Raw genomic sequence first — 13,205 nt, forward strand, 5'->3', positions numbered from 1 at the left:
TAACAGTACACTCCAGATTTTTCATTCCCCTCCTTCCCATCTTTCCCCAAATAGCTGAACTGAAGATTGGGTATATGATATAACCATCTACACACAACATTTCTAGCACTGGGAGATCTGTATTAGAATTAAATTATTTCAATGTTTCCTTAGCCTCAAAATAAAAGAACATCAGCACAAAAACATTCTGTTATTTCAGGAAAGCAGGACATAACTATGTTAAACAGTGATATCACTCCAGCCTCTGTACACAGAGCAGGTCACCTAAGTCAGCCCTATATTTGTCTAAAAATGTATTTGTTGTTCCAAATGCTAGCTTGGGCTTCCTATTAGTAGTAGAACAATTAATTGTTAACTAATGAAAATAAAGTATGGTAAAAAATAATAACTATATAAAGCTCAGGCATAGAGAATGTACTCTGCTGATCATTTATATATTTCCCATCAAATATCCACCTGAAACAGAAAAAAAAAATTATTTTCAGCAATAATTATATTACTACATAAATCATTAAAAACTGCAGCAAAATAATTTCAATGCCTTTTAACTAAGGTTAAATATAAAAACAATTGAATAAACAATACCTGAGACAACCTGAAAAATATAAATATGTTTATACAGATATGTTCAGTGATCTAATGGCTCCTTCTATATATAACTTCTATAATTCCCCTGGGGAATATATATAAATACTCTGGTACAAGCTTTACGTACGAGTACCTGGACATAGGACAACATATACTTAGATTTCAACTGCAAATTACACTGCTATTATTAATCATGTAAATGACTGATTTTTTCCTACGTACAATTTTAAATCTATATATCCACTATAAAAATGCTTTACCTCAGTAACACAGACCTCTTTATTATAAAACTATATTCACTTTATTAACTAGTTTCAAGCATGAAATCATCAGGTCTTTGACTATTGTCAGCTGAAAGACTTTTGCCATCTACCTGATAACCAGAATATCAAAACAAAACGTGAAGACAATTCCTTTTCTTTTATGAAGTGATGGATTCCTAGAAAAGAGACAACCTCAAATATTATGAATAAGAATTCTACTTAGACTGTATTGCAAATGTGTAATGAATATAACCTTTACAATAGAAAAAGAATTCTCCTTCGGAATAACTTTTCTTCATTCCCTTCAAAATTCATTCATCTAAACATGGAAGATAAGTTTGTCAAATACTATATTTCAATATTGTAATTTTCTGTATTTGAATTCTGTGTTAAATCTAGAACCAAGAACTATGTAACTGAATAAGGTTTAGACATAGTATTCCTTGCCAAACAAAAGGTAAAGTAATGAAAATGTATGGTTATTCTATTCATTGGTTATAAAAATATTCAACAAACTGGAATGTTAAAACATAAGTGCCATTCTGGGTCAAACCAACTGGATCCCCCGCGTCCATGTGCATCTAACCCAATATCCTGTTCCTAAGAGCGGCAAGTAGCACATTCAGTAATCCCTTTAGAGGGAGATCACTGACAGTAGTCAAGATGTGCACACACCAGGGATTTGTATAGTGGCATAATAATATTTTCTATTTTGTTTTCAAGTCCCTTAGTGATACTCAATATATTATTAGCTTTTTTTGGCTGTCGCTGCACACTAAGGTGATGCTTTTAGAGTGCTATCTACAATGGCTCCAAAGTCCATTTCTTAAGTTGTCAGAGCTAGTTCAGAACCCACCATTGTGTATGTATAATTGAGGTTATTTTTCCCCATATGAAATAGCTTGACATTGAAGTTCATCTGCCACTCATTTTGCCCACTCACTTAGCTTTGTGAGATCTTTCTGGAGCTGCTCTTCTTCAGCCTCAGATTTGACTACCCAGAATAATTTGCATCTACAAACTTGGGAGTTTTCACTTTGCATCCCTATTTCCAGGTCACTGACGAAAACGCTGAGCAAAATTAGGCACCACACAAATCCTGCAGGACCCCATTTTTGACCTCCCTTCATCCTGGATAATGGCCATTTAGCACTACCCTTTGCTTCCTATCTTTCAACCAGCTCTTAGTCTGCAAAGAATTTTCCCTCCAATGCCACGTCAACTCATTTTTTTTTAAAAGCTTTTTGGTGAGGGACCTGTTTGAAAGCTTTTTGAAAATCCTAATATATGCTGTCAACTGGATCCCTGGGTCTACATGATTGTCAGAATTCCAGCAGATCGATGAGGCAGTTTTCCCTTTAGAGAAACCATGCTGACTCTCCCCCATGTCACATGTCACAGTTGTCCATGTGTAGCTGATTTTATTCTTTCTTATAGATTCTACCAATTTGCAAGGGATGGAAGTGAGATTCACAGGTCTGTAGTTTCTAAATTAATCTCTGGACCCCTTTTTGTAGATGAGTATTATGTTGGTTATCCCCAGTTGTTTATAACAATAGATTACCTACTATTGCCAATAGTTTTGCAATTTCACTTTTGAGTTTTTTCAGAACTCTTGGGTGCATGCCATCTAGTTCTGATGACTTATTGGTATTTGATTTATTCTAAAACGTCTTATTATCACTTCAGTGTGATTCAGCTCTTCAAACATATCTACTAGGAAGGATTGATTTGATGTGGAAATTCTCCCAGTATCTTCTGCAGTAAAAACCAATGCAAAGAATTAAGTTTCTCTGCTATGGCCCTGTGTGACAGGCCCGCAGCACACTCACTACAGTGCCAGCGTCCAGGTGGCCAGTCTGCTGGGGAATTGGCCAACACCACGTGACCAGAAGAGGGCCCGTGGAGTTGTCCGGTCCCGGAACTCCTCACCAGCACCACGGGGGAGGGAGAAAGAAGGCACACTACAAGTGCAACCTGAAACCCTCCCTGCAGCTGGAGCAGGACCAGCACACCCCCCCCCCCCCCGGGGCGGGTTACCAGGCCAGGCTACAGGAGTCCCAGTTGCCACCAGAACCCTCCCGTGGAGACAGGCCACACACTTACCTGTGGCACCACAACAGGGAATCCTTCAAGGGGCAGAAGCCCCCACCAGAAGAGGAGATGCCATGGGCAACCAAACACCAGTAGGAGAAAGAGCAAGTATTGGCACAGAAGCCTGGATGGGTAAAGCCAGTGGTGCAGCCCTGACTAAGCCTCTGCTCACACACTACAACACTGAAAGGTACCATGAGGGCAGTTGGGATGGGAGAAGGCCAGCCCAAGTGGGACCAGTAGAGCCGACCAGGGAAGAAAACCCACCCGGCACCCCTATGGCCACTGCCACTGCATTTGAGTGGGTACAGACCCCAAATCCACTGGTAAAACAGCAGTGGCCACGGGGGACACTAGGGAGCACAAGGGGATGTTGCCCAAAGTACTGAGGTATGTGGCTGGGTGCCATTAGGCCTACAACTCCAGCTCACCTGTGGAATACCCACAAAGGGGAAGCTGTCGGGGACCAGGTGAAGCCTGCCTCACCAAGCGCAGAACACTGAAGTAAAGTGTTGGGTGCGGGTAGCATTGATGCCCTGCTTGCCCACACCACGTGCACATGTTTAGGTTCATTAATGCTAAGTAGTGCAGTCATCGGCCAAGAAGGCCTCGCCAGTCTCCCATGAAGGACCGTGCAGGCAGGCATGCCAGGAGAATGGGTGGTGCCAGCAGCCCATCACAGACATCACCGAGACCAGAGTGGAAAGGGGTAAAGTGTAGGGATGGTGGAGCCTCACAGAAGACCTACTAGCTGAGCTGCCCGGGGCCAGAGGGAAGCACTGAGCAACACCTCCAACTAATCTCAGATAACATCAAGTCATGGCAGGAGAGTAGGCCGTGGGGTGGTGCCCAGGTGGGCAGAGCATATCAGTAGTGGCACTGCAAGTGTGCCTGCCACACACTGTCATACTAAGTGCACTTTTTATACCTTGGTCATCTAATGGTCACACCAATTCACAACAAAACAATGCAAAGCTTAAGACAAGCCTCTTAAGTTATCCTATCAATGTATCTGATAACAGAAAAAGGAAATAATAGCTTTGTGGGCTAATAACATTCAAACCTTCAAAGGAATATAAATTGAAGTTACAGCAACTCACAGATACCCAACATGGATTTCAGTAGTAGGCAGCAGCAACAATACAGAAACCAGTGAGCTGCAAAATCTACCCAATAAGCTGGATAAATTATCCTATGGTGAGGTCTGCGCTGCTGCAGCTAAACTACTGCCAGCAACCCCAAAAAAGGGTTTAAAGCTAGCTTAGGTATTTGTACACTACACTACAGCTATTCCTGTGCCAGCAGCACAGATGCCATACTACAAGCTTCAGGAATGTCCATATCCACCAAGTTGCTCACAAATACTCAAAGCTACTGGTAACTTTTTCCTGTGTAAGTTTCAAACACTGGCTTCCAGAGTACTTTAAAAAAGGCTCAATATTCATAATTAATTGATTGTTTCTCTGTTCCATTAGTTGTCAGTAAAGATAAGTTAGAAACAAGAATGACTTTCTTACATAGTTTGAAATTCACATAAATCCAAGGAAGCTACATTCTAGTGCCTAATTTGGCCATATAGGGCATGTCCAGACATGCGTGGACATTTGGTTCCCTGGGGAAAGTAGTGGCAGCACAAGGTGCACCTTGCACCACTGCTACTTGTCCCTGGGGAACGCTCATGACATGTATGCTTTGGCATGTTGCAAGTTGCCCCAGGTGGGGTAGGGGACGCTGGAGCCCCAGCAGCCTTACCTGGGATCCTGGAGGCCTCCCAGGGCTACATCCATAGCGATTCTGCCATGGGGAGCCTGGCTGGCAGCCATCGCATGGCTCTGGCACATGCCGGCTGAGCATGCATTGCATTATTGTTGTTTTTTTTCCACTTTTTTTTGAACCCCGAATATCCAGGGGTAAAAAAACCCGTGGAAAAAAAACCCAGCCCAGCGCATGCTTGGGCAGTGCATCCTTGCAGTGCGGAGAACACCAGACTGTGTGGTACCGCATGGGCATGCTTGTCTGGATATGCCCGTAGGCCCTCTGACTAGTGTCTTACTTTGTAAGTGGTCTTATTAACATCTGTTGAACATTTCCAGAGTAATGTTCTACTCATGAAAATAGTGTACTACTCATGGGCATGAAAGTATTTGGTTCACTAGGAATGGGATTCTGGTCTTAGGGGAGATATAAGAAGTGTAATATACTATGTAGTCTAAACAGAGAAAGCTGCCATTTTCCTTCAGACTAGACCAAGGACACAGAATAATCCATAAACAGGGAGAGAAGCAGTGAGGGGCATTACCACAAAGGCTCTCTAAATTAATATAAGAGCTCAAGCAAAGCAAGAATAAATGACCTTGTGACAGGGGGCCATCCCAAAGCCTATCACTACATCAGCCCACCCTCCTGTCTAGGGCGGCCTGCCCACTGTTTTCCCTGTCACAACTTTAGTGTAATTAATAAGTTGTTTCTAGGCAGGAGGCTGCCCCTTTTATGCCCTAAAAACAAGGATGTAATACACAGCTCCAACCTTCCCTTTACTGTGTCTCAAGCCTTGCAGGTGTTATACTCCTGTCACTTCTGCACCGCCCTAGCAGTGAGCTCTGTGGCCCTGTGTCTCTTCACCCCTCTGGTGCTAGGGCTCCCTGAGACCCTACAATCCCTGCACACCTCTAGGCTCCCTGTGCCCCTATATCCCTTAGCCAGGGCTCACTGAGGCCTCTGTAGCTGCGCCCCTCTCTCTGGCACTGGGCTCCGTGTGTCCCTGTAGCTGCGGCCTTCTCTCTGACACCTCTCTCTCTCGATGCCTGTCACTAGGCTGTACCTGAATCATGTGCCCCTTTCTCCAGGCACTGATGAGGCCTTCAAACCTCCCCTTATAGCCTCATCCCGGTCCTCTCGTTCAAACAGTAACATAAGCATGATCCCTTGGCCTTATGCTTGTGTTACTGTTTGAACACATACATAAACACTAGCAATGACAACCATGCTATGTCCCTTTAAGGAGACAAACTTCCACCCTTAGGGCCACATGCCCCTAGCCCTAGGTATCTGGGAGGCTTCTAGAGTCTTCCTGCAGGAGAGACCGAGAGTCCCTCTGACAGCTCCAGCCCTGGGCTGATATACCCCCAAACCCTGCCTCCTTCCGGTCATGTGATGCCTGCAGCTGCTTCCCAATTAACCACTTAGGCTGTTACCCCAGCAACCTGCAGCTGTGCAGCTCTCTTCAAACTGGAATCCCCAGGCAGCACAAATGGGGCTTAAAAACCCCAACAATGGATGCATCTACACATGTGCTTTAGTTCAGAGCTGACTAGTTAGCTCCTCAGTAAAGGCATCACCATCTACATGTGTGCCAGTATTAGGGCACAGTAAATTAACTGCTCCCTGATAGTACTGCCAGGGACAGTACTATTTTAGGGCACAGTGGGTGTGTCTACACATGCTATTAATTCAATAGTAAAAACACCTGTTCAGTAAGCCCACCAGGAACACGTCTACACATGCTCCCTCTTCGGAGCAGAAACCTGGTACAGGGTTGCTCCCACCTTGTTCTACCCTCCTGCAGCAGCCAGGCTCCCCTTGGGTGCTAGCCCAGGCGCTGGCAGGGATCACGGGGCCAGGCTCTATGCGCATGAGACAGCTGTCTCATGGCCCATACACATTGGGAGGGGTCCTGATGTGCACAGGGCTGGGAAACAGCTGCTGCTGCACAGCTCTCCCACTCCATGCACATAGAGACAAAGGTCTAGGGCAGGTCCCAGCCAACTCCTGGCTGCATGGTTGACTGGTGCCTCCTGAGTTGGGGGACACTTCCCTCCCCACCCCCGCCCCCAGTCAGCAACCGGGGGGGGGGGGGAGGGTCCCCTGCAGCCGACTGCACTGACACAGAAGTGCGAGGGATGTGTGGGTGGCTGTGGAGGGATGTGGGGGACCATGGGGGTGTGTGGGGAGCAGCGGGGACCGGCCCTGGCCACCTGGCACCCGCACTGCCACCGCCCCATCATGCAGGTGCAGCCCCGGTTGGCAGGCACCGCACGGCTCTGCATGCTATCAGGCAGCTGGGGCCTCTGCGGCTGTTACCTGGGGCCTGGCACTGCTCATCCTGAGTGATCCCAGGTGCCTGACAGTGCGTGGAGCCATGTGGTACCCTGACAACCTAGGCCACACCTACACAATGGGGCAGTGGCAGTGTGGGTACCACGCGGCCAGGGCCAGTCCCCACTGCCCCGTACTGTGTGGGGGGGACTCTGTCAGGAGGCCCCAGTGACCCCAACAGCTGCTGCTACTGCCGGTGAGTGCGGGTTTTGGGGGCGGGGGTTTAATCCTGGATTGCTGGGGCCAGGAAGGGGGGCCATCAGGGATGGGGCTGGGGCACGATTGAGCAGTGGAGGCTGCATGGAGGACCTCTGCCAGGAGGCCCCAGGGCCCTCACAGCCACTGCTACTGCCGGCAAGTGCGGGGATTTTTTTTTTTGCTTTTTTTTTTTTTTAAACTGCGGGGATACTAGGGTGGGTGGGGCAGCTATCAGGGGGACTGGGAGGGGTATGGGACTGGGCAGGGGGCTTAAGGAGTGGGCAGGGTATGGGGCCAGGCAGGGGTCCCCCCCCCCCCTCCAATCCTGTCCTCCCTACTTACCAGCATGGAACCCGGGTCCAGCTCCCTGTGGCAGGAACCAAGGTGAGGGCCAGCCATACAGACGCTCTGGCTGGATACCAGAGCATCTCTGTGGAAGACCCGAGCCTCTGGTTGCCTCAGGTCATGGTCCTGGACCGTGCCCTGCCCCGCTTTTTTTGCCCCGGGTATTTTTTGACCCCTGGACATCCAGGGGTCTAATTTTTCCCCTGTGCTACAAATTTGCAGCACAGGGAATGTTTTTTTGTTCCCGCATGTGTCTCTTGTAGCATCTCAAAGGGCTTTGAGATGCTGCAAGAGGCACTTGCGTGCTTGTCTGGATGGGCCCAGTGAATCTTAAATAAGCACATTAGAAAAAACTTACACAAGGACATAGGAAACAGAGACCCCAAATCTAACCTCATCTGTCATTACTCAGGAAGTTCCTCAGTTCCCTCCCTGTGAGAACCCTGTCCAACAGTTTCCTGGTTTTACTTCTTTTAAAATTCTTCTTCACAGAGGGAGGAAACACTACTAATTATTCTCTGACTCACATGGCAAAAGGCAAGCCTCTGATATTCTTGTTAGAGTTCAACCCCTTTTGGCTCTGGGTTGCAGAAGTCAGCAGGTGAAATTTCTCCATTGATTCCCCAGATCTCATTTCTCTGACTCCATGCTAGAAAATCAATCAAGCAAGACTTTCTTGCTATTCACCTTCCCCAGCCCCACAAAACAACTCAGTCACAGATAAACCTATCAGCTCTTCCCCTTCTGCTTTAGCTTTCTCCACCCTCAACTCAGAAAGCTACACATGCAAACTGCTTTGCTTCTCAGTCCTGCTTCCGTCTTTTCAAGGAACTAGTTCACCTCTCCCCAGGGTTTCCTTATCAGATCCCAATCAGCTCTCTATTCCTACTCCTCCTTGCACCCTTTATTAATCTTAGGTGCTGCGCCACCCTCCTCAGTTAGAGCTGCAACATACCTGCCCCATCAGAGAAGCTGGATCCACTTAAATGAGTTGCCAGTCCTTTGAGAGGGCTTAGGTCCTTGCTTGCACAACTTAAAATTGCTATAAAAGACGACAGAAGTCTGCTATGCAGGGCTGGGACATGGGCTTGTCCTTGTTATAGAACAGTTGTGCATAATAAAAAACTTACCGAAGGGTAGACCGCTGACCTACATTTTCTGTTGTGGTCTCTTTATCTTTACTTTGTCTTCCATTCTTTCTTGAGATCCTTTGTTGAATTACTTCTCCTTTATCAAACATCACATGCAGACGATAACTGATCACCTTTATTATCGTGAAGAACACGGTCACAGAACTGCAGTATATAAAAACTGTTACTGCATTTGGTGGGAAAGCCTAAGGAAAGAAATGAGAGTGAGTTAATGATACTAACTTATTACAAGAAGATACTATTATTTACTCACAATGTTTGGGGGGGGGATGTTACCCTTAATTTCTTATTGCCTGAAACAACTAACATTGTAAGAATTTCCCATCACTTGAAGTATGGCTGCATTTCTTGGTTTTTATTTAATCTCAATTGAAGCTTTATGGAGTATATAGATTTCGAACTTTGATATCAGATGTACTTTTGATTGACTATGAAAGTTACTTGATCAAAATCAATAAAAAATTATTACAATAATTATTTTGAGACCTCTTCAAACATCTTCCTCTCCATCCGTGGGCTGGCAATAGGTGCAAGAACTACATATAGTAGGTGTATCTACACATGCCATTAAAACAATGTAATAAACTCCAGCACAGTTTGGGCTGGAGTCAGCTGCTCCCAGGCACAGCATCTGTACATGTGCCCAGGACCACAGCAGCTTGAGCTGGGGCAGAGCAGCCCAGCTGGCAGGGCATTCAGGAGGTCGGCTCTGGGCTCTAGGTGGTAGCATCGGGTGGCAGAGGGGTTGACTGGGGCACAAGGGTGTTACAGTGCAGGACTAAGTGGCAGGCAGCCCTTGCATTTTAGCAGCCTTGTGCCACAGCCAGCCCCTGTCACCATCTACACATGTATTTCAGCACATGTAATTAGAACTATCCTACGGTTGTGTATCCTCCTATGGCAGAGTTAATTAATTTACTGTACCCTAATACTGGTGCATGTATAGACAGTGATTTTTTACTACAGAGCTAATTAATAAACTGTAAAGCTCCTGTGTAGATGCACCCACTGTGTGTTTGCTTAGGAACATACACACAGACATAGAATCAGGAGAACATTTTTAATCAATAAAAAAATAAGAAGAAACTACTGTCAGTCTCATCCCAATTAATAGCAAGAATTTAACAGAAAAAATCATTTAAGCTTGATCTCCCATCACTAAGACTTTGCTGGTTTTGCACAAGTATCTTTATTGGTGTACAGTGGAGATTTAAAAAAAAAATCTGAACTTGTAAAAGAAAAAGGGACAAAGTCCATTTTGTGAAGTAGCTTTGTTTTTGTCTTTGTTTTTTTTTAAAGCTTTGCTTAAATGCTAACTTGCAAATGTTAATGACCAGCAATAGCTCTCCTAGTAATTAAAATGAGTTAGCAGGAATTCAGCTATCCTTAGAAAGTCCTTTCAAATGATAGAAACCAGAGACATGCAACATTTTACTGATTAAGGCCATGTCTTTTGTACAAAGAGAAGTGGGCAGATAAATACCTCTAGTTCTCTTTGAAGGATCAAAGCCTTGATTATTATATCAACTGAGTTTTTTTTCTGTATTAAGTTAGTCACATTTACCTAAAAGGTTTAAAATTTGCAATCAGGCATTTTTCAGGTAAACTTTACTGTGCCACTGCACAATTTAGAGACAGAGGTTCTATTACAGAAAGGTCTGATGAAAGCCTAGCAAACTCAAAGGATGGAGTCTAACTGTAATGGGCTTTGGACTGTTCCCTAAATGTTTTATTTTGATGGTCACCACATAAGGGTCACTTGCATGCAAAACAGATTTCAAGAGAAGTCTTGCTTTACTTCATGGTGCATTTCAAGCAGGGAATTTAGGCATTTCTAAAGGACAGGCTTAGCCAGGAATATCTCTGTAGGTATAGGCATAAGTGCATAAATTAGAATATATTTATTTTCATGTTTTGTTCAGATCTAAACAGACTGCAAACCACTATGTTTATCTTGATCTTGAAGTTGAATATATTTGATCACTTCCTTTTCTTTGTTGTTTCTATGAAAGTAGGAATTATTATTCCTGATCCAAATTCAGCTGAGTGCAGCTGTAAGTATACATGCAAGATTTTCATGGGAAAGAAAAATGTTGTCCCATTTTTTATGATGCATTAATAAAAAGTATTACAGAGAAGTGGACAGTTTAGGTATTTACAGTACTGGGTCTGTTACCTGAATATAGGTACACTGCATCTCAGCTTGCAGAAAGTACTAATTAAAAGTACTCAAGTACACAGTTGACTTGAAACATGCAAGGAGTTCCACTGAAGCTGAAAGGATGACTCACATTATGAAAGTTAAGTATGCACTTATGTATTTTATTGGGTTGGAGCCTTCCCTGCCCCCAACTCCCCCACCAAGGCCGGTATCAGCTTGTAGAATAGAGAAAGGAAAACAGTTGGTCATCAATGGTAGTTACAGTTTATTTTATGATTAAACATAGATGTTCAAAAGATGTATTTTAATATTACAAGGTTTTGTTCACAACGTTACGTGCTAAATAGTCTCTAGAAATGTGTTTGAAAGAAACCACTCTATATCACAATGCGATAGGGACTACCAGGTGACAAGTGATTGTTAGAGAACACCTTACAATATCCAAGTACACTGCATCAATAATTTTGTAGAAGCACACATGCATAAACCTAAAGTACCCCTTCAACTGTGGTCTTCTGACTAGCCAAGTAGATTACTGTGTTAATGGAAAGTAATGACCTTACATTGCATCTCTACACTTTTACAGTGCTTCTAGGCATCACTAAATACTCAAAATGCTAAATGTCATTGTCCTTCAGGCTTCTATTGTAGGACGGTTTCTATTAATATTAGAGAGGTATTTCTTACTAGAAAGATATTTCACCTTGTAACAAAACATCACAGCTTGAAAATTTGAAAGAAGAATTAAAGCTGGTTTATGTCTTGGTGTGTTACCAGATAAAAACAACTAAACTGCAAATACACCTACATGCAATTAACTGGCAATAAAAAAGAGAGCTAGAGATACTGTGAAGATAAACATTTGATTTTGAAGTTTATATATCCTGAGTGATGATCATCTGACAATCCAATTTAATCACCTGGGAAAACACATGGAAAATAAAACTGCTTGAGTAAGAATAAGCTCAAATGTCACATTTAGATTTATCGCATCATAATGTAATTTGTGTACCTAAAGCAAAAGAAGCAGTGATTTTTTCAATCAGTGAATTCAGGGAATCCTTCTGTCTAAAATGAGGCAGAAAAAACAGTCACTAAAACCACAAATACTGACTCACCAAAATCTGGGCATGCATTGTCTTGTAACTTGTGAAATAAACTGTGTCACAAGCAGACATGAATTTATCTCTTGTTTTCAACAGGATTACTTGGGGGGAAGCAATTTGGCCAAATAGCTTTGTAAAAGAAGCAACAGTATTCTCTCAGATTAAAAAGTAGATTGGATCAGGATATGGATTATAAATTAGTTCTTTTAATTAATTCACCTCATCTCTTTTCAGACCAGTCCGATAAAACAAGTTACAGGACATATAACAGTTTTGGAGTTCTGAGGATGATTTCAATTATGTCCCAAATATTTATTCGAAGCATATTTTTAATTTATCATGAAGATTAGAAAGGGACAATTAGGAACCTGGTGAAGAAAAAGAACCACAGGTGTGGGTATTTTTTGATAACAAAACCATTAATAGCAAAAAGTGCTAGAGACAAAAATGTTTAGTCTGCACCACAGATTCAGCCTACATAGCACAAGCTTCCCCATGCTGTTTCTGTTTTAGTTTTTACATGCCTCATCTAAAACGTGTCAGAAAAATTCTGATTTTTGGTCAAAATCTGCCCTTTCATCAACATCCAAACAGATGTTATGATTTCAAAAGTTTTGATTAAGACAAACTGGAACAAAGGAAAATAAAAATCAAGCATTTTTTTCTTTACTCTGGCAAGAGATGTGTGTCTGTATGCACATATACATGTGTGTATAATCTGAATACTGCATTAAAAAATTATAAATAAGATTCCCAGAGTAAAAAAACTGTTTAAAAAACAAGTTAAAGTTTCCAAGTTCTGATAATTTAGCTATCTCTAGTATCATTTTCAAAAGCCAAGAACTTAAAAAGAAAATAAAGACTTAAAGACACAATTATTCTTAATCAGCCTGCCTACTACATGCAATATTCTTATCCAGAATAAGAAAGGCCAACTGTGGTATGTTGGCCTGAAAACACAGGCTCTGCATCTCACAAGATGATTCATCAGAAAATCAGCCAGCCTGCAGAAAGCAAGGCTTGCTGAAGCAATGAAGAAGGAACTCAGAAGTGGAAAGTTTGTGCACAAGTTTGATCTTCTTCACCTTCATCTTAAATAATTCCCACTTTCTAATCTTTGTTTTATCGCTCAGTTTTGGGGTTTGATGGTCTTTTAAACTTACACTGCCTCTCTCATATGTTATTAGTTCTAAAATCTCCCAGG

The 13,205-nt window shown here is 43.2% G+C and overlaps 1 protein-coding gene across 1 annotated transcript in view; it reads right to left on the minus strand.

Moving 5' to 3' along the window:
• The window catches only part of PCNX2 (pecanex 2), a 245,957-nt gene that overhangs the window by 230,651 nt on the left and 2,101 nt on the right, over window positions 1–13,205 (minus strand). Inside the window, exon 2 of the mRNA XM_059715472.1 lies at window positions 8,714–8,919. Coding sequence (XP_059571455.1) covers window positions 8,714–8,919 — 206 coding nt within the window. The remainder of the gene's footprint in view (window positions 1–8,713; window positions 8,920–13,205) is intronic.

The sequence above is a fragment of the Alligator mississippiensis genome, chromosome 1, assembly GCF_030867095.1.
Source record: "Alligator mississippiensis isolate rAllMis1 chromosome 1, rAllMis1, whole genome shotgun sequence".
NCBI classification, from domain to species: Eukaryota; Metazoa; Chordata; order Crocodylia; family Alligatoridae; genus Alligator; species Alligator mississippiensis.